The following is a 22,755-nucleotide window of genomic DNA, read 5'->3' on the forward strand; positions in this document are numbered from 1 at the left end:
CTAAAAATAAGATAAAAAGATGACATGTAGAATGAAACAATCTTGTTGTTATGGAAATAACTATATAAATATGAGTGGATCGTAAAGGGGAGTATGGAAGATGAGGGGCAGATGAGAAAGGGAAAGAAATGGGTGAGAAAGGGGGTAAGAAATGTACATTTGAAAAAAAAAAAAAAATGAAACACTTAGCCATATAGCCTGCCTTTACAAACATTTGGGAAAGAATGGGTCATTCCAAAGAGCACAATGAATTTGAGTGTGGTATTGTAAGAGGATACCAGAAGCTTCATGATATGGATTTTCATGGACAAGCAGCTGCATTTAAGTCTTGCATCACCAAGAACAATACCAAGCACAGGAAAGTGTAAAGCACTCTGTCACAACTTCATCTAGCAGTCTGCCGGACAAGTCTGGGACTGTGATCTCCACGTCACCTTCACCAAACTATCAAGTTTGGCAGAGGGGGGGATAATCCTATGTGGTTATTTTTGGGGGGAAATGGCCTGGGCCCATCAGCTCCAGTGAAGGGAATTGATATTGACTCCGCTTATTAAGACATACTGGACAATTCAATACTTTCAACTTAGGGCTGTGCGATATGACCAAAATCTCATATCCCGATATTAAGACATCTATCGTCCGATAACGATATAAATCACAAAAATGTAACATTTTCTGTAAATTCTGAGAATGTCGGGCAGCTCGACTAGCATGAAGTGTTTCCAACTGGGCGTCGCGTACCTGGAGTCGAGTGTTTTAACTGATGCATGAAACGATACATTTTTAGACATAGGTTGTAACAGCCGCTGTTTTCTTTGTGAGTATTTACTACACAGCGTGTTGCGGGGAAAAGCCTGTTCTAACGTTTGAGTCTAAGGTTTATTTTTTAGTACCTGACGGCTCTTTTTTGCTTCTCATCCGTAAATACTCTGCATCTTTCACGTGATTCAGTTTATTTTGAAAAGTCTCAACAGGATCTTGAGCTTTATTGTGAAAGGTTTATGTGGAAAATAAACAAGCGGACACGAGGTGGTTTTACCGTCGTTGTTGCTAACGACAACGCATAAAAACAAGCGCTTGTCCGTCTGTAGTGTGGTTATATTAAAAATAAGAGAAAGAGAGAACTTTAGGAAATTAATATAGCCACTACAGTGACCATCAAAATAATGAAAAAAATATTGCCGTAAACAGTTTATTTTGCGACACCACGAAACAAACGATAGCGTCAAATGAAACGATAGACGTTTTTATATCGTCATCCGATATATATCGTTATATCGAACAGCCCTATTTCAACTTTGAAATCATTTTATTGAAGGGTCTTTTCTGTTTCAGCATGACTGTGCCCTAGTGCACAAATTAAGGTCCATAAGGCACAGCTAGACTAGTTTGGTGTGAAAGCACTTGACTGACTTGCAAAAAGTGCAGACCTCAACCCTACCAAACACTGTTAGGGTAAGCTAGAAACAAGATTGTGAGCCAGGGCTTCTTGTCAAGCATTAGTGTCTGACTTCACTAAGGGGTTTCTGGATAAATGGTCAATAATTCACACAGACAAATTCCAAAATTTTGAGAGCCAACTCAGAAGAGTCGAAGCTGTTATTGCTGCAAACGGAGATAAATTCCATGCTAATATCTATGGATTTAGCATGGGATATCATAAAACCTCATGTAGTTGTTATGTGCAGGTGACCCAAAGTTTGCCCATATCCTCCTGAGAATGGAGGGAGAAAAAAAAGTAGCATCTTTCAGTTTAACTGTTTTTGTCCACTACAGAGGACATAATGAATAGGCTGGGTCTCAGGACGACAGTTAAAACTTTAAAAAGGAAAAACTAAACACCCTGCACATTTCTCTTTTTGATCATTTTGTGTTGTGTTATGAAGTTGACCCATTGGACATTTACAGTATTAGACAAACTAAGACACGCTAATGTGTCTGATGGCCAGGTCAAATTAAGTCATATTTCATGCAAATTTCACAACTGCATGAAACTAGCTCTCCAGAGGAAACATGGTACAGAACGTGTCTGAATGCATTTCTATAAATGTGCAACAAACATAACTTTTCAAATTCCATGTAATTTTAGGATGACCAGTAAATATTCACAACTAAGCAGTTGTGATTTGTGTGTTAAACAAGACAAAGGTAGGAGAAAATGATTCACATATGTGATTTGATACTCGTGAATTACTGTAAATGTAGCATGCGTGCATGTCTCCAAGCATCACTGTCATCATTATGGTGACTGCTTCGTCTAAAGCTGTGAATCCCCCAGAGTCAATTGATTGAACTCCAGCTGAGAGATGCTGTAATTGGGGGAATGAGAGCAATCTCAGCATTTGCACAAGTGTGTGTGAGTAACAAAAGGGGATGCATAAAATTAAGGAATATTCCACGAGTTACAAACAGCTTCAACTCTTGAATCCCAACAAGACTTTCTATACAAGCATTTTGTTTTGTTTCCTTCATACCTTACCTTGATATAAATAATTAGGACATGTCAATCACTGACAGTCAAAGCAGACCATTTATTATAAATCAAAACATCTGACTTATTAAAGGTAAGCAATTTGTAATGGAAGAAGCATTTGATCAAATAAATGTGTCAACACATTGGACTAGGGTACAACTGAAAAAGCCATTTGATGTTTATCTTGCATTGCTTCTTTTTGTGCAAAGGCAAAAGTAAAACTTTATTCATAGTGCAAACAGTCATTGCATATCCTTAGGGTTTTGAAATTTTTGGTTCTTGTTGTCCCAAACTAGACCTTTCCCCTTGTTAGTGTGGTAAAAATTTAGGGTGAACTCTAAAATTCGTACTTGATACTTTCTTTCCTCACACATGCACTATTTTGCCAAAAGTATCCACTCACTCATCTAAATCATTGAATTCAGGTGTTCCAATCATTCCATATCTACAGTGTATATAACCAAGCAGCTATACGCAGACTGCTTCTACAAACATTTGAAAGAATCAGCTGCTCTTGGGAGCTCAATGAATTCCAGCGTGGTACCATGATAGGATGCTTACTGTGCAACATGTAGAGTAACAAAATTTCCTCGTTACCAAATATTCCTCAGTCAACTGTTAGTGGTTCTACAACAAAGTGGTAGGCTTCGTAAAAACACAGCAGGGCGCACAGCTGAGGCTCAGTGCATGGAGGTCACTAAGGTCAATTGCTAAGGACCTCTAAACTTTATGTGACCACCAAATTAGCTCAAGTGTGCAGAGAGCTTCATGGAATGGGTTTCTATGGCTGATCAGCAGCAACCCTAAAATAATCAAGCACAAAGCAAAGCTTTGATGTGGTGGTATAAAGCACAGCGCCACTGGACTCTAGAGAAGTGAAGAATCACACTCGACGTCTGGTAATCTAATAAACGGGTCTGGGTTTGGCGGTTGCCAGAAGAACAGCACTTTGTCAAGTGTAAAATTTGGTGGAGGGCGATTTATGGTGTGTAGTTATTATCAGGAATCGGGCTTAACCCCAATAGTTCCAGTAAAAGAAACTCCTTATGCTTCAAGCATACGAAGACATTTTGGACAATTTCATGCTTCCAACTTTGTGGGAATAGTTCTGGGGATGGCCCTTTCCTATTCCAACAGGACTGCATACCAGTGAAAACAAGGTCCACAAAGACATGGATGAGCAAGTTTTATGTGGAAGAATTTGACTGGCCTGCACAAAGTCCTGACCTCAACCCAACAGAACACCTTTGGGATGAATCAGAGTGGAATGTGCTGTCAGGCCTCACAAATGCACTTCTGGAAGAATGGTCAAAAATTCCCATAAACACACTCCTAACATTGTGGAAAACCTTTGCAGCTATACCAGCTTCAATTCTTCTGTAAAGGGTGGGCCGATAATATATAAAAATCCGTGGATTAAAAGGGAGACGAGCAAATACTTTCGGCAAAATAGTGTATATACGAGTTAGGCAAGCTACCAAATACATCTCATGAATCAATTTTCCGTATTTCACAAATGACAAAAGAAAAAAATAAATCTGTGATTTTTAACTCCTATAAACTTCTTAGTGGGCATCGCACTTCCTCTTATTTTAAAAGTCAAGTTGCTGCTAAACAGGTAGTCCCAACGCTTCCCTTCACATATCTACAATGTCAATAGGATGCTTACAAGTGGGTTTCTTGTTCAGCTTTTGGACATGTTCCAACTCCATCATCTTGGACTACAGCTGGCAGAATAGCAAGGGTCAGAGTTCATATGTCACTAAGCAAAATTTACCAAGCCTGCAGAGCGGAACAAGTACTGTCCTTGGCAGCTCCAATCAGAGAAGGTGGGAGGTGGAGTTCATCTGCAGGATTGCAGAGCCACTGAAGAATCAGCTGCTTTAACTGCTTAGTTATTTTTCAGTATTTGGCAAATAAAATATCTGTCCCGCATGTATGCATCCTCCTCTGATACAAACAGAATCTAAATCTGTGGGAAACACTGCAGTACCAACACTGCATCATTAAACTCCTGACTACTTAGTGCTAAACATCATCATCTTGAGTATCGGAGTGGAGAGGATTACACAACATGGTTGTTCACTGATGTTTAACAGTTACATTCACTCCTCTGTGTTTGAGCAGTCTGATCTGACCAGTATGTACAGATTTCACTTCAGCAACCTTGCTTACATCCATGAATATGATGATCATGGATAAAATGAAAACCGTGATTTTATACTTCAAACCACAAAGCATTCATCCATTGTTATTCAATTCAAGGTTACAATGGAGTATGCTTTATCCCAGTTGTTACAGGGCGGAAGGCAGGGTACACCCTATACTGGTTGCCCATCTGTTGCAAGGCCTAACACGTAGATGGACAACCATTTATGCTAACATTCAAACCTACAGTACATTTAGAATCACCAATTAATCTAACTCCATGCATGTTTTTGGACTGTGGGAGGAAGTCAGAGTACCTGGCAAACAACACACTAAGGTTGGACAACTGGACGAATTTATCGACCATCAATCATAGACTGAGCCTTTCACCGATTGTTTTTACAAGAGCGATTTATTCATTTTCCCATTACTAAGTCTGCTAATAATGTTGGTTGAAGCTAAGAGAAGCAGTCAACACACACACACACACACACACACACACACACACACACACACACACACACACACACACACACACCCCTTTTCCAGCTGTGAGCAAATGCATGCTCTTCAGAGTGCGACAAATGACTCCTTTTCCATGGTATGAAACAACATCATTTCCTTGACAGATATTTAGATATAGCCAGAGTGCACAGTGTCCACCTGGGGCTGTCTTTTTCATATTTAACCATTTTAGTCAAATCACTTTGGATATTCTGCTGGTGAAAAGCTTTTCCGGAGCTTGTCAATCAAAAAGTCACCAAAAGTCACCTGCACGAATATATTGCCTATCGTCATTTATTGGACTGATGAATGTCGGTTGGAAAAATTTTAGTTATCACCCAACCTTACTACGCACCAAAGTCTGTATTTAGTATTATAAACTCTTACCAAGACTAACTAAAGTTAGCAAGAGGTTTAGTAAGAGACGCAAAAAAAAAAAAAAACAAGAAAAAAATCAGGTTTAAATGCACCACTAATACACTAATATGGGTTTATCCACACTTTGAGTTAAAAGATAAGAATCTGAACCACTTTACTTGAATGAATTTCTGAAAAGATTATGCATAAAATGTCTAAGTTTCAATGAAATTTAAAAAAAAAAAAAACAAATTTGTCTAAACTAATAATACACAGTTGTATGTATCAAAAGCTAAATTGAATACACCAAGTAATCCCTGTAAGTAACTGACTGAGTGAAGCCTTAAACTATCCGACTTGCAGAACCTCCTCTAGCACCTCCATTAGATTTCTCTAATAACTGCTCAACAATAAACCGTTATAGTTTCATCTTGATTGAACAGTTTGATCATGCCATAGCATCCTGTTAAGGTTCCTTGAAAGTTGTTTTTCTTGAAGGCATAGTTCACACCAATAAATCTTTTTGAATATAGTAGACATCACCAAAATTCATACGATGACTTCCTTAATAAGGAAAGAGCTGCCACATCAACACATCAACATCTAATATGAGCTCGTTAACTTAAATGCCTGGCTGCAAGTAGTGTTTAATGAACTCATTAGTACAGAGACTTCTAAATTCTAAATTACTGTTAGTTATTAGTTAAGCCAGATTGTGACTCTCTATAATGGGACTCACATAAACGTCAGGCCATACTTTTGAGTAATCAATGCAAAAATCCTGGTATTTCCAAAGGTTTCGCAAATGTTTGCACCATGGAGCTGATGTTAAAACACAAAAACCTACCATAAAGAAAGTGTGCTTTTAAACTAAAGCCAAATTCACCTCTTGGTCCTTCTTTAATCAAAAACCCACGTTTATCCAAATTCCAATTAAAACAAAAATCCACACGAATCCTATTATGGAGCTCAGATAAAGCAGCAGCTATGACAACCACAGGGATTATATTTGACTTTTGCTCTTGTCAATAAAGATTACTGTCTGACTTCCCTCACCTGTCACCAGAGAAATTCAAAGCTTAGGCAGCTGTGAGCATTTCCAAATTGCTAAAAGTAGGAGAAGTCTTCATTTAACTTTTGATTTGGTGTGGTGACCCCTCTGTAAGAGTATCTGTCAAACTATAGGGATGTGGACGTATTAAAAGAGTTATAATAAATGTGTTTAGGATTAGCTGCATCTGAATGCAAAAGCTGCATGCAAATATCTTCCCTCCTTTTAAACAACATTAAAGTAGATGTAGCCTTTACTACATCAAATATCTGCCAGTCATATCTCCAGTATAAAAGCAACATAAAGCAGCCTGCCATGTGTACAAAGTAAAATTTCCTTTGATGCCAATTATTTATTTATATGTAACTTTTGTGTCTCCGAGTTCCTGCTGATTTAATTTTAGTGCACTAACAATCAATGCATTATCATAAAAATGAATGCATCAAGCGTGTTCTTATGTGTGTGACATTGTGTAGATGGTGGAGTACACACCTGTTGGGACTCCAGGGGATAGTAGGGACAAGGCTAACATCAGGGAAAAGGATGGTATTATCTTTGATGCGATCCAGGGCATAATGCATCTCACAGAGTGGCAGTCTGTTCAGCTGGAACTGGAGCTCCACCTGGCAGACAACACAGAGAGCTTGTTTATCAACACAATTGTCTCCATCCATCCATGCCAAGAAATCATACAAAATTTAAAAAAAACAAATAAAATAAAGATAATTCCATTAAATTTGTTCATTAAGGTATTTGTGTGCATCTTTTTGTTTAAAGCTTCTGCACATGATTCTCTTTCATGATGTGAATTTATTTTCTTTTTTTAAAAAAAAAAAAAAATAAAATAATTTATTTTATGGATGCATTGAATTGCATCACATTGCAAAAGTCTGCATCTGTGAGGACATTTTAAATATTAATATACACAAGTGCTCAGATAAAATGACCATCTAAACCAACAAATCAAGCCCACAGTCTGTGCAGTTGCTATGGAGCTGGACATTCTTGTCCATTCAAAACTAAGATTTAACTAAAATTCACTGCATCCCATTCTCTTAATCCTCTCAAAAATTGCTAGACCTTGGAAGAAAGCCACCTGCAACACTTATGACAGAGCAAGTCTAATTAACAGTCTGAAAAGACATGCTTGCACTGCACTATATATCCACTTTTTATTAGTCAAATGAAAACATCTAAAACCATTTACAAAAAAAAGCATGAAAGCTTAAGCATGAAACAAACAAAGAGTACAAGAGTACAGAAAGCCTGAGACATTCAAGAGCTCAAAGGCTGTGTGGAATAAGAACCCAGAGAGGAGACAGGGAAATGGAATTGTAGCACATAAGCAGGCAGGAGAAGCATATGCAGAAGAAAAAGAAGATTATGCTCCCACAGTGATAGAATGAGGGGTTGTTTTGATAACCATTAACACAGTGTCTTGTTTCCCCTGACGACATTCAGGCTTGGGGGGAACAAGCAAAATAACAAGCTGAGGCTGGTGAAGGTAGTATTATTGCAAAAATAAATTTCCTATGCGCAAAACAATTCCATCAGTGTTGACATGGATGCACAACACAGACACATTTTCCTTGAAACCTCTGCAACCATTTGCCAAAATGATAATTAAGCAGTGAACCTTTCATTCAAAATTTTCAAGGTTAGAAAATCCACATAAGAATGATGTTCTCAGGCTGCACGTGGGAAAAAAAGTATGCTTTATAAAGAGAGCATTTACCAGCCCTCACCGAACCTTATTTAATGTAGGTGATGCCACCTGTCTAAGCACATGAAGTGTGGTTCACCATACCTGTAGTTCTCTGTCAGGCTGCAGCCCGAGTTCCTCGCAGCAGTCCTTGCAGATCCTTAGAAAGATGTAATCCTTAGTCTTCTCCTCAATCACAGCCTCATAAACACGCTCTTTAACTCCAGGAGGCGGCTGGCTGTTGACCGCTTCACGGCCCAAAGGTAGCAGCAGAACTGAATTTACCTTGGTCATCACTAGCCGCCCAGCCAGTGTGTCCTGGTGTTCAAAACAGAAATCACCGTTCAAGATAGCTAGCTTACAGATGTTCCTGGTATATAGTGCCACTAAGTAGTACTAAGAGTGAAACGGCAAAAAAACACAAGGTGGAAAGCAGTATGGTAGCTGAAATTAGAGTTAGACAACTTACCTCAGAAAGTGTTTCATTGAGTTTGAAGCGTGCAAAAAGCTGTCCATTCTGAGCATACTTTGCTCCCACAGAAATGCCAGTCAGCATAAAGCTAGTGACCAGCTGCAGGTTCACCTTGATGTTAAACCTGTGGGACAAACACAGACATGGGTTGCACACTTTTATCCTGAATAGTCCATTTAAAAAGCAAAAACAAAATAAACCTCCCAAAATGACAAAAGCCATTATACTGAAATATATTAATCAAACATGTCATTGCCATAATGAATGCTGTGGTGAATTTAACTTTTAGAGAAAACAAAACTGGAACTGTTTTGTTTTGTGAATACAGAGCATTTTGCAATATATTCACATAATTATGTGATGTTTAAAACCATCTAAACATCAGAGTACAAGGCCAACTAAATACATCAGCAAAAACATTCAAGAAGGTTCTTGAAAGAAAAACATCCATTGGCACAAAATGTATCCATGTACATGTTTATTGAAATTCAAGGTCTTTTGGGAAAAGGAAAAAGGAAAAAAAAAAAGTTCAGTCCTGGATTGTTTATGAGTGACTCTCTCACATGATGAAACAAGAACTAATATTACGTGATGAACTTGTGACAGATGACTGACACATAGTGTATTAGCAAACCAGTGATGTTACACAACCAAAGGGAGTCTTAGAAGGTTATTTTTATGGTTTTGAATCAGCGATTTTGCCAGATAATCAAACAGGGCAAAAACTCTGCACTGGTTCTACTTGCTCAATTTTTATTTTTAGATAATCAGCTGATGCCTTTTTTCCTCCCAGGTACAAGGAATGTGCCTCTCTCAAAACGGAAGAAATATAGACAGTTTGGAAATGTTAAATTACTGTAACAGAAAGACTTAAGTAAATTACTCCAGATAAAAATGAATGACCCAAGCATGTGAATCTGGCAAAAAACAGATTATTCATATGCAGTTTGAAAATACTGGAGATTAAAAGCCCTTTGAATATGAGCCATAACAATAGAAAGGCACCCATTATTCAAACGACACAGTCTTGAAACTCAGTGTTTTAAATGGCCATTATGTCCTGTGTGCTATGGATGCTCTACTGTACTTGTTTCACTGAATGAGGGTTTACACTGTGTTTCAACTTATCAGCAGCATGCTTATTTCAACTGGCAAATAAAGGGTAAACCAGTTTCTTTTCAGCTACCTCAAAGCCATTATTAAATGGCACTAGCACTTTTAGTAAAGCTGTCTGTGAGAAACACACCCTCCCTCTCACACATGCATAGAGCAAGCATATAGTAAAGGTTAAGTCTGACACCTTGTGGTGGTTCGCCATTTAATAGCAAAAGACTTGATAGTGCTCAGAATTGAGAAAAAAGAAGAAAAAAAATCTATATTGGTATATACATTTCTTTTTAATATATTTTGTACGTTTAGGCAGTGCACATGTAATATATATGGGAACATTAGTGCATAATATGGTATAAAACTCACTGTTCTGTACTTTTAGATACTGTGTCGCATTTGATTTTATCCATTTGTAAAATAAACTTTCCAATCAAAGTTTTATGTTCAAATTTCATATAAATGTTTTTTATTTGCACTGTACAGCATAATTAAGAAACCTTCAATATGTATGTACTCACTTGCTAACTTCTTTGTACTGTGCAATCTCTTCTATGTAGAGCAGATCGTGCAGTCGGGCCTGGTAGTTGTCTTTGGTCAGAGTCTTGTCAAGGACTGACTGGGTGAAGAGCTGGTCAGCTGATAGAGGTATCTGATAGCGGGAAAGGAGGCTGCGCTCCAGTTCAGCCATCGTCTCATTGGGACTGAATTCAACAATGGTTTTACAGGATGAGTCCCAGCGTTTCGCAGTCATCAAGAGTTGCTGTCTGGCTGCCAACAGGTGCTCCAAGTCTAGAGAACAAAGAACAGCAAAATGGGTCAAAGCATTAATTGCTACTTTTTTGCGACTTTTTACAAAATCTGGAAATTTTTATCCAAGTATCATCTTGAAACACTAATAAGAGGCAACAGACTTTTCTATGCATTGATGCTTGTTTTAAAGCATACCTTCAATAGAGGCAGCATCCACCATGATCCGCTGCATTAGCACAGGTTCTGAACCAAAGTCAAAAACAATGGTCTGTCGGAAGGTACCAAAGATCTCTGTGCTGAAACCCACTGCGACCTTGTAGACACAGTGGTCCAGGCCATTGTCTGCTGCCACTGTGAGAAGAGCAAACTTTTAAGTACATTTGAACTAGCACTCCACTGTGCTGTATAAAGAAAGAGCTAACCACATAAATTTAATACATACAATAGAATATAGATTTAATACAAGGAATACATATTTATGCACCACTGATATACAGTCTCTACCCACGTTTTAAAATATAGATATTTTTGGAGGTCAAAACCCCCACAACAACTATATAAGCAGCACAGCATGGTAAAAGCTGCCTAAGAAGGCAGACTGAGAATCCAAGGAGTACACAAACACAGCATAGAGATCACGCTAACAAGAACAACCAGACTTTTAGAATAATTTGAATATTTGAATCTTCACTGTCAGAGATATCTCCCACACAATACACACAATTTTACCCGAGCTTGTCAGCTAGCAAGCCTCTGGTCTATATAAAAAACCCCAAACAAAACAATCAAACAAACAAACAAACAAAAACAAAAAACAACAACAACACAACTCATAGGAGCCATACAGATCTAGGGGTGCAACCTGGCTAGTCAGCTAATGGAATTTTCCCCCTCAGCACTGCTGGCAACTTTGTTTACAATTTCTTGTAAACGTACTCTTCTGATTAAGAACTGCACTATTTGTCCATTTGCACTGTTACTAAACCACAATAATTAAAAGAACAGACAGTTTGGCATATTCGAGTTTATACGTCAATGAAAATAAACAAAGATAAATGAAATTATTTTTGCTTGTTAACTTAGAAGTTTTGAAATATTAGAAAATATAAATGAAACTTTTTGGACTTCTCCATGTTTAAGCTTGTCAATACCTATAAAAGGACTAATAAGTTTATATAATGTGAAACACTTGTGGTAGCTCTGTCACACAAGGCATTGACTAATGTATGTACAGTGCTAGTATTTGCCCCTTTCCTTATCATTTTGCATATTTGTCAGAGGTTTCAGATTAAAAAAAATTTGTATTGCATCAAAAAAAAAAAAAAAAAGCAATTAATGACTATGTGATCTAAAGCTAATAACTGGCTGTTGGCAATCAAGCGCTTGCGGTAACTGGAAATGAGTCTTTTACATCACACTGGAGGAATTCTGGCCCACTCAAAGATCCTTCGTTAATCCTTTACAAGAAATTACATTGCCATGGCAGCTTCGACACAGCCATAAGACCACAAATCACAAACAGCAAAACAATAGTAATTCCTAGAAGTTGATAATGTACAAATAAATAAAACAGCCAATAAGTAATGTGCAAATATGATTTTATCCACGTTTGCATATCATCATTATGCATCAAACAGCTTCATAGCAGCTGGTATAAAGGACCTCCTGAGGTGCTCAGACTTGCACTTTGGTGCAGTCAGTTTTTGAAGGTTCTACTATTGATAACCTCCGGGGCATGGAGTAAGTGTGCAGGCTTGATCATAACCGATTCCAACTTCAAGTCTTTTTCTCTCCACCACCTGCTGGACTCCCTAAAGTTTACACCCAACCATAGAGTCACTCTTCTTTAGAAGTTTGTTAACTGTGCTCCCCAGCAGGCCGCATCAAAAAACAGAGCACTGGCCACCACTGTAGAGTAGACACTGCGCAGGAAGGGCTGGCAGATGTTAAATGCCCTTAACATCTTAAGGGAATAAAGTTATCTTTGTCCCTTATTACTGTACATTGCCTCCATATAGCTCTTCCAGTCCAACTTACTGTTGAGCTGCACACCACTGGAGACACTGTTCTGCAGATGCATAAACTATAGTCTGCAAGACCGATACTCTAATCACCATAAGACCACTGAGGGATCCCCCTGCACTCTTTTCTCCTTCTCACTTAATAGCCAAGGTTGGATTGGGGCTCCAAAGTTATCCAAGACGATCCAAAAATGTTATGTCAAAACACTGCATGCCACTGATTGACTGGTCAGTGGTGTCACTCAGCGATTCATTAGACTGTCATTCACGAAAATTAAAAGCAGCATTTTTGAAACACGGCAATGAGGGAAGTGGCAAAAAAATAAAAATATAAAATAAACCCAACACAGTTTTTTGGGCCTTTTCACTGGATTCAGTCGACATGACCCGAGACTGTTGGAAAGTCATAGATGGAGCAACTGGTAATAGAGGAGGGGGAAGAGGCGACTGAGGAAATTATATGGGTGGTTTGGTGAGAGGAGGGGGTGGGAAAAAAGAAACCGAAACAGGGTCAGCAGTGATTTTTGCCTAGAAAATTTTCCACACAGGACCAGGTGAGTTTGGTTGGCCATTTTTACCTTAATAATTGAAATCATCATTAAAAAAACAAAAAAAAAAAAAAAAAAAAAAAAAAAAAAATCAGCATTTTGTATTTACTTGGGCTATTCTTGTCTAACATTAACATTTTTTGATTATATGAAACATGCAAATGTGACACACACAATTTATACAGACAAAATGGAATCAGAAACCTTATGAAGCTGGAAAAATACATTTGAAAATAAAAATCTCCTGATATCTCATGTTTGACCATAACATGCAGAAAGATTTATGACCCACCTGCTGTCTCCTCCCCCGGAGTCCACTCTTGGCAGCCTTTGGGAACACCTTGAAGCCGCTCTCCAGCTGACACGCCTGTGATGAAGAAGTGTGGTCGGTGGGCATCATAGAGGAGAGCAATCCGGTACAGCTTTCTAGGCGGCTGTACAGAGCAATGGGAAGATAATCAGGACCTTCACAAAATTAACAGATGGTTAATATACCAAGTATCCAAGGAGCACAGACTATGGGTTTTGGGATAACTGCAACAACACAATGTGATTCTTTTGTCCTTTTAAACACACAGAGTGAAAAAGAGCAGAGAGTAACCAGTGCAACTGTTAATGACATCAAAAGGTGGAAAAACTATCACACTCAGCTGTAAGTGAATTAATGTTGATAAACAAACAAAATGTAATTTAACATTGTGCTGTTTAGCCACCCAAATCACCACATATGGCCCTCATGTTCCTCTTCCACAATGACAAACGATCAGGTCAGACAACACTCAATGCTTCATCCTACCTTGCACAACAAGGAGAAGACCCAGGAGTGGGAGGATTTTTTGGTGGCGACGGTGACAGAGAGGCTAGAGGTGGTCTCTACATTCACTCCTTCTAAACAGTCACTTAGCTAGAAGAAATAAAATACCATGGTTAGTTACATACCATCACTGACACCCCTAAAGAAAACAATCTTTGCCACCATTTTCCATTCCACCGTGTAGACAACAGAGCTGTGAAACTTTCAAGAATATGCATTGTCCTTGTTAGACATCTTAAATGTGGTGGAGGCAATTCATGGTTTTCAGTAATAAATCATAATTAAGAAGTGAAATAGATGGTCATATATCTGTTAATAGCTGTGTTAATACCCACTGGGGGAGGGGTGTCCATTAGGACATTCAAAGCTTTTGTATCGATGCATCTGTAAATAAGGTACTATGCTGGTAACGTGTAGTAAATTTGAGACATTTATATAGTAGATACATATATAGAAACTGCAGAGCCTTTTAATCAGAATACATGTTAGAATGGTTCCGAATAGCAGTGAACACATTCACGTTCGCACAGCATTTTCACTTTTATCTCACTGTGCCACTTTTGAGCTTGCATGAACTACAATGTCACTTACCACTTTCTCTGGAGAAAGGGAGTTCATCCACTTCTCTATTAAGGTCTCCATATAGTTTTCGGTGAAGTGTTTACTCTCCTGCTGCTGTTTGAGGCGGATGAGGCGTGAAGCATAGCGCTTCTGCCACTCCATAAGCTCCTCTTGCGAATGAGCTGATGTACACTGGGCCCCATACCGACACAGGCCCTGCTCCAAGTACCTAAAGGGAAATAAAAAGTATGCTCAGGTGGTTCCAAGTTAGTTCAAGTAACTTTTACTTCACAAAATGTTTCAGAATACTCAGCGGTTCTTGTTCCTAATGTATAATATGCTTCCTCATCATGTTTTGTGATGCTGGTTGGTACATCGACTGTGACACAATGTAGTTGAAAATTTCATGTGCCCATCTCCTCTACCTTTTAAGACGTGCAGACTGAAAAATGCACATCCCATCTCATCCCACCCCTCATGTACTTCAAAGACTTCTAACCTGGGAAATGTTCATAGTTTTAAGGTTTAAATTTTGCATGTCTTTATTAAGTATATTATTGGTACTGCCCACCAAATAACAGCTACTTCTGAATGGAAGAAATATTTCAAATTTGGTTAATTTTATACAAAACATTATCAACCACAAAACTCTGAAATATATAATTTTTTGTGAAAGAGACCCCTTTGGTGTAAACAGATCAAAAGTGAAAATAAAATTTCACAGAACTAACTACCATTACAAATTCTGAAGTCTCAGTGTGATGAGATCAAATGCCTGTTAGTCACATAAACATAACCATAAGTCATGGCATACTTTTCCTTGCAACATTTAGTGTGAGATACATGACAAAATAGTATAACAGAGAAAAAAAGACAAACAAAGCAAAACAAAAGTAAAGTAAAAGTAAAGCAAAAGTAAAACAAAACAGTAATAATTATAAATAACTTACGTGTTCAAAAAGCAGTAGGAAGAAGCATAAACTTATTTAATCCCACCCTGTTTCCACTATTTAGTAACTAATAGTCAACATGTCTGTGAAGGTTCTCAGGTTCTAATAGTCAACACTTTTTCGTCTTCTTTACGCGTTATCCATCATAAATTCTTCCTTACAATTTGTTACATGTATTTGCTTTTATAACCCCAGTAACACACCAAAAGAAATACAAATTTACAAATATTCCTTACTTCTTATAAATAATTACACAATTTGTATTACCTTTTACAAAGGGTGTACTCCTCACTGCTCGTGACTCCTCTCGGAGGTGGTCGGAACCGCCAGCCATCTTGGACCTCTGTCAATGTATAAGCAGGGTGGTCAATGTAAGACTGACAAAAAGTGTAACCATTAATGCTAACTAGATTATACAATTTCTAGAGAAACTATGCTGGGATTGTTGCTACTGCTGGGCATCGCCTTAATGACTGTTGCAACTCAGCTTTTAAAATTTTCCATTTTTAAAAACAAGCTGGTCTTCTATTAAGAGACATTTAAGTTTAAATTTATACACTGTCAGTTCTTATTTTTAAGTTTGTCTGTTGTCCTTCAGTGTGTCTGAGAGAGACAGCTACAAATCACAGCCTAAATACTTAAAACTGTTTAAAAGATCTGCCTTTAAACTCAAATATAATTGGAGCAGGAATTTCATAATCTAAATGAAAAATGTGCATTCATATTTTCATCCTTAAAAACACACTCAGCCATTTATAGTGACACACAGGTCCATTTCAGAGGGGAAAAAACAAAACAACATTAATGTCATTTTTTTTTTTTGTCATGGTACACATTTGCTTACCTTCGTCCTGGTCATCTGTGTATTCTGGTGCCATCTCCCCTTTTACAGCCTGACAGAGACGGGGGCAGAATGAGGAGCTTGGAGGTGGTGCATAGATTTTTACTAATATGTCAACTAGTAACTTGAGATACATGCATCCCCTGAACCTTTCCAGGCATTACCCAATGGAGGTGCACATTTGCATGAAAATGTCACACATAGTTGGATCCAACATTAAATGTGAGAAAGGGCAACTTTGGACAATGTTCCAGTCTGACTTTCCTGAGGTTATCCTCTGTTCATGTGTAAAAACAGCTCCAGATACTTTGGAACAGATACTTTGGCTAGAACCAAATCTTAATTATTTCGATCTACAAGCATTAAAGAATTCCCTGTAAAACCAAACACCACATGACATGAACAAAGGAGGATGACAAACAATAGGCACGTACCTCTATTTCAGATAACAGCATTTTTAATCTGCTCAGGTCTTTTGCAACAATACCATTCTGTTGAGAAAGAAAACAACTACTTTAGTCCTTTTTAGTCCGCAAAAAAGCCTTTGGCTCATGCATTTATGGCTTCCTTACAGCTAGGGTACTTAGCAATTCAATTTCTTAGTGAATTATTTGCTAAATAAAACTCTTGTTTGATTGTACATTAATCATACCATTGGCTCTCCATACAAGGCTTTAGACAGGATGCTGGCCACCTCCTGCAGGCTGCCATCCAACAGCATGGAGCGCAAGTTCGCCTGTAGTGAACCATCTCCCCTGGCAATTTCTTCTGCCAGGACTATCAGAAGATGAAGAGGAAAGAGGAGTGGGTATGGAAAGAATAAATTCAGTTCGGTCAGTTAGATATTTTTCAATGTTCTGTATGTGATAAGTCTCGATGCCTGCTCTCTAGAAAAAGAAAACATGACATTTTAGGATTATCGTGGGCTTGTATTTTTATACAGGCTGAAAAAGGCTACATTGTACCATATACTTTTCTATGATGCAAGCTTCAGCAGTCCCCTGCTATGCCAGGTTTACTGCAGTAAACGACTCACTGGACAACACTGGGACACTATCTTTGACCCCAGGCATCACCTGAGTGCTGACCTAAACATTTGTTTTCTTCTGTTTTTCAGCTATAACACTTAAAGTAGATGCAAAATTAACATGTCAGACTCTGCAAAGTAAATGAGCCCAAAGTCAAGATTTCTTCTATTGCCCAGACCAGGACATGGTGAAACTTCTACCACGGGTACAAAATTACCTACTACATTACACTAACTTACAGTATCAGCACTGCTCACAATTTGAGTTGCCACTCACCATGTTTGCAGTCTTCATCTGCTTCATCATAATTTTTCTGTTGGCAGAAATGGGGGAGAAAATTTATGACCTTTACAAATGAGAATACTTGGTGATACTTCCTCACATTATCAGACTTATAAGACTTAAGTAGTTTCCATAATCTTCAGCCTCAAGCAACAGGTCTAATTTTAGTCTTCAGCAAAGATGACCTAACAGTACCCTGGAAAAAACAAGCAGACTTCTGTTTTCTCATTTTTAATCTTCTCTTCATTTTACAAAGGTTGATTCAAAGCACAATGGTCAGTTATTTCAATGTAATGTAATAATTTCGAGATGAGTATTAGATGATAATTTTATATTTCACATTATTACTGTTAATGAGTTCTGGCTCTATATTGTGATTTGGGGGGATTTTAAATAGTTGTAAAAATCAGTCGTGTCCTCACCAGCTGCAAGAAGGCAGCAATTCGGTAGAGCAGGGCACGGCTGCGGAGGGGTCCGGTGGCGGCGACAAGAGATGGAGGGCTCAGCGGGATGGGGGTGCTGGAGGATGGGGGTTGGGGTGCAAGGACCACCAGGGCATCCGTGCTATGGCTGACTGCCGCCTCGTACTCCCGCCTGGCTAACGATCTACTGGCTTCTTCACATGACTTCTCCGCTCTCCTGTCCGCCATGACTTAGGGACAAACCGTCTACAAATAAAACAAACAGCACAAAAATAAGAACACTTAAAAAAAAAAAAAAAAAAAAAAAAAAAAACACAGGGCTAGAGAAAAGATAACAATTTCCTTTTTCTCCAACCCCTCTGAAATTGTCATCCTGATTATTGTCAAACAAAATGTAAAACGCAGCCAACATCAGCTGCCTAACTTTCCACTGAAAACTGAATTCAGCTATTTGGGTAATATATAGTTTGTTGCTTCCTATGAACTCCCTATTTGATAGGTCATTTTTATTTGCTTTTACTTGTACAGAACACACAGAACATCATTATTTTTAACTAAAGTAAATTTTTTTTTCCACTCCACATAACGTCACAGTCATAAATTATTAACTTATGTTCACTTTAATAATAAATTATATATTGTGGGTTTTGATTTGGAACAAGTTTGTTTTTGTTTTGTTTTGGGGGTTTTTTTTTTAAAAAAAAGGGGGGTTCTACAGTAAAATGTCATTTTACAGTGGCAACAAGCAAGAGTCAAGGTCTCATGTGACTGATGTTTGCCATAAATCAACAAGAACAGAGGATAAGACTCCTTTGAGTGTTTCTAACATACCTCAACCTCCGCCTGTGCTTACACAGTGTAAACTGAAATACATTTGCAAAGAGCAGAGAAAGATGTAGTCATGTGAGATGTCTTAAGCAATATAAGAGACATTCTTCTTTATGATCAAGCTCTGAAGTCAGTAGTGGAGTCAGCTGTCTGGTGTCAACTGACTCATAATGGGCATAACTGATCATCCAGAATAAAGGGGCATTGCTGAGACAAGATAGTGGACATGCTGGACAGTATGCAGAGGAAATGTCAATATAACCTTTATGTTGAATTTCTAGTAGGCAGTATTTTTATTTTTGCAATGTTTCAGATAAAACCTCATCATAATCTATCCTGATGAGGCTTGCGTATTTTGGCACTAGGAGTGTAATGGTACTTGCCCTCAGCCCATCGGTACAGTGTTCAGTTCAATATTGCCCCGTGACAAAAACCACTACTGTGAGAAGTTTGCACTTATGTCTACACACTTAGATTCCCAGAACAAAAATTCCAGGCTGAGAGCCACTGGGAAAAGCACAGCAGTGCACCTTGAAAGCAGGTAAGGCATTATACGGGGACTTTATCTGACAACTCACACAACCCGCTGAGTTTTTAATTTAACTTATTGTACCGCTGGAATCTGCAACTTCCCTGCTCACATTGTGGGACTCCCCAAGGATGGATCTTGATAAAATGAAATTATCAATGCCAATACAGTTTCTGGTTAGGGATACGATCATTTCACTTTGTATATTCCTAATCAACTTTTGGAGAAAAAAAAAAATAGGAATAGGAAGTTTTCTACATTTTAAATCAATGTAGATTTATTATCAATAAATATAAACATAGTATAGAATGAACAGTTCAAAAAGCCTCACATGTGACTCCGAAGCACAAAGGGCCCTGTGTTAACTGTGGGAAAACATAATAGCACAGATAAAGGGAATTCATAGGTTCAGAGACACATGATTCAAATGGTCTAGACAATTTGGTAACCATTCAAAACCAATTATCAGTTCCAAATCCTAAAGGTCACACTAAATGTAAAGACCAACGTTGCTTTTATCTAGTGACAATCACCGTTTCCTCAGTGTGGGCAAAAAGACCAACTGTGCTTTGTACAAATATTCAAACTCAAGTGGCACCACTAGCGTTTAATTGTTAACACGAGATTTTTACAAATATACATACAAATATGTTGCAATCATATTAGTTTCACTTACTAAACCTTCTTGACAGTATGCAAAACTTGAACAAAAGGTTAAAGTTTCAAAGTATATTTTTTGTTTAGTTTTTCCTGCTGTAATGAAAATGTACTGAGCCATGAACGTATTAATGTTCTAGGTGTTGTGTTTTTTGTTTTTTGGAGTGGGGGGGGGGCTGTTACCAGTAGTTTTTCTAGCAACTTCTAATTAATATTTTGTACAAGAACATGTAAGAAACAGCCTCAATCTGCAATTACAAGAAAGTGGCTTTTTTTTTTCCAGGATAGGGAGGGTACACCGTGAACTCCTGTCAAACGCCAAAGCCTCAAATGCTTAGCCTTGGATAACAGCCTAGCAACTTCTGGCCCAGTTTCCAACCACGCTGGTTTCAACACCAGAACTGCAACTTATCTCAGGAAGGCAGATAAAGAGCTTTTGTCACAAAAATACTACACTAAAAGCCCCTATTATAGCTACGTGCAAAGCAAACTGAGTTTCAACAGTTAGCTGATGCTCATTTTCAATCCAAGCACTCACCACAGTATGGAATTTAGATTTTGATTCTGACTACCTCAGAGGAACAGGGAAGCTGTCACCTACAGCACAGTAATTTTAGGCATATTTGGAACAGGGCGTCCTTGAAAGAGAGTGAGGAGACACCAAACTACTATATGCTAACTGTGAAGTTGCAATTTACACCTGCATCGCATGATGAAGAAATTAAACAAAAGATCATTTGACATTTCACACATTGTTAAAAAAATGTTTTCAACATCAAAATCAACCATGCAAGAGGGGGTGGGTGGGGTAGTCTGTTAACCCTGTAACAGTGTTTGAGACACTTCTTCAACATCCACTAACATACAGCTATGTTAGTAATAGCTGCTCTGGCTCAACATGTCTCTTAGAACCATAGAGAGACAAGTTTTTCAGCTTATGTGCAGTACATGGTAATACGCATGACACACAATACTGTATTTGAAGGTTTTTTTCACTGTCACAAAAAGCATATGTGAAGCAAATAATGCAGTCATTGCACTTATATTAATTTTAACGCTAACAATACCACAACCATAACCATTGGCCTGGACAGATATTCCATGAGTCAGAAAAAACATAAGCTAACCAAGCAGGGAGGGGACCATAAGCAGCTAATTCTTTGCCATTTCATTTAGGAATATGACACATTAGGTCTGCTGATCTTCAAAGAGTGAACTCCTGATGTGAACGCTTCCTTTCCAAAAAAATTAGAAAAAAAAAAATACAGATGAGGAACAATGCTGCATTTTTGATTAGTATAACTAGTTTTTCGTCATCATGCAGACATGAAACTAACCAATTTTGCCACACCTCGTCATCACACATTGTCTGGAGCATTTTGCATAAAAATGGTTCATCCACAGTTTCAGAAAAACTTAAAATAACTTCTGGGATTTAAGTTTAACGTAGCTGTGTGTATTTGTAAAACAACTTTCTGCAAATATAATAATTAAAATAGTCTTAAGACTAAGGAGAAAACATGTAATCATCCAAACCTAGCTGAGAGTTAAAAGTTGCTTGACCAGAGAATGATGGCTTATGGGAAGATGAACAACAAGATTGGAGAACAAAAAAAACGAAAACAAAAGAGATGCATGACTGATATTAACACAGTGCTTGCTACGATCAAGTAGGATTAGTTTAAAACCAATGTAGCGATTCACAGCCCTATTTGTTACTGTGGGGATATCCGTTACCTAATATTAGTGCTTGCAAGCCAGCCACTTCACTGGTGCAACGAAAAATAGTTTGGCGGGATGCAGCGGGTGGGCAGCTGTTTTATTTTTGGTGTCCAGTCGTGGGACTCCACGATTACAATATACAGTGGAAGAAAACGCTGATATTTATAACGGAAAATAGTTGTAGAGCAAAGGCGACTGTCTCCGTTGTCCTCAGATAACGTTATTTGGCTTGACAGTATCGTCAGCAGCAACGTGTGCAAAATACGGCTGTAAAAACTTATTTCCCTGAGCTTAACTGGCAGGAGGCAGCAAGAGTGCATACATTAAATAGCAAATAGACTGGAGTGGACATGATTCGCCTTTCAGTAGTTAGTTATAGCTATTGTTTGTCTGGCAAACTTGTCATGACTGCTGCAAGTGAGAGCGATGACGGCAGCGTCACAAAGCCTTACAAAAAAACAAAAAAACAAAAAAAACGTCCCCACTCAAAGTGTTGGTCAACTTATCGCTCGCCTTTGCACAGGGCACACAGTGTTGCCACTAAATAGAGTATGCGTAGCTAGCAGTTAGCCTGCTAGCCAAAACACGGCCTTTCTTGGAACCAAACTGGGAAGCTCACAACAAGAATGGCTGTCTGGTTTGTTAATGTTAGCGGGCTAGCTAGCTAGGTTCGCCGAAACAAAACGGGTTCGGGCCTGTGATTTTGCCACGGTGTTTGGACGCATATAACTGGTATGACATCGTGTTGTTATTCGTGCATAAACTCAAAGCATTCGCCATTATCCTAATGATTTATGGTGGGGTTTCACGGCAGTGCCTTTGAGATGAAAAAGACAACTGAAAGGGCTGAAAATGGGAAGTCAACACTTACCTAGCTTTACTTTCTACGCCATCTTGGATCCACTTGTCAGACCGTCATCGCAAAGCATAGTGGGATGTACAGATCTGAAGGTTGAGGGGACCGAAACGTGTGTTTGCGTGCGCG

At 38.4% G+C, this 22,755-nt stretch overlaps 1 protein-coding gene across 1 annotated transcript in view; it reads right to left on the reverse strand.

Annotated features, from left to right (window-relative positions):
- helz (helicase with zinc finger) overlaps positions 1-22,755 on the reverse strand; it is a 52,455-nt gene extending 29,700 nt beyond the window's left edge. Inside the window, exons 1-15 of the mRNA XM_031729010.2 lie at positions 22,642-22,755; positions 18,035-18,280; positions 17,607-17,643; positions 16,955-17,079; positions 16,737-16,793; positions 16,306-16,354; positions 15,729-15,804; positions 14,542-14,740; positions 13,933-14,040; positions 13,429-13,570; positions 10,763-10,918; positions 10,336-10,606; positions 8,705-8,831; positions 8,341-8,553; positions 7,026-7,156 (exon numbers count right to left, since the gene is read on the reverse strand). Coding sequence (XP_031584870.2) covers positions 7,026-7,156; positions 8,341-8,553; positions 8,705-8,831; positions 10,336-10,606; positions 10,763-10,918; positions 13,429-13,570; positions 13,933-14,040; positions 14,542-14,740; positions 15,729-15,804; positions 16,306-16,354; positions 16,737-16,793; positions 16,955-17,079; positions 17,607-17,643; positions 18,035-18,262 — 1,919 coding nt within the window. The 5' untranslated portion in view covers positions 18,263-18,280; positions 22,642-22,755. The remainder of the gene's footprint in view (positions 1-7,025; positions 7,157-8,340; positions 8,554-8,704; positions 8,832-10,335; positions 10,607-10,762; positions 10,919-13,428; positions 13,571-13,932; positions 14,041-14,541; positions 14,741-15,728; positions 15,805-16,305; positions 16,355-16,736; positions 16,794-16,954; positions 17,080-17,606; positions 17,644-18,034; positions 18,281-22,641) is intronic.

Source organism: Oreochromis aureus, linkage group 6, assembly GCF_013358895.1.
Source record: "Oreochromis aureus strain Israel breed Guangdong linkage group 6, ZZ_aureus, whole genome shotgun sequence".
NCBI lineage: Eukaryota > Metazoa > Chordata > Actinopteri > Cichliformes > Cichlidae > Oreochromis > Oreochromis aureus.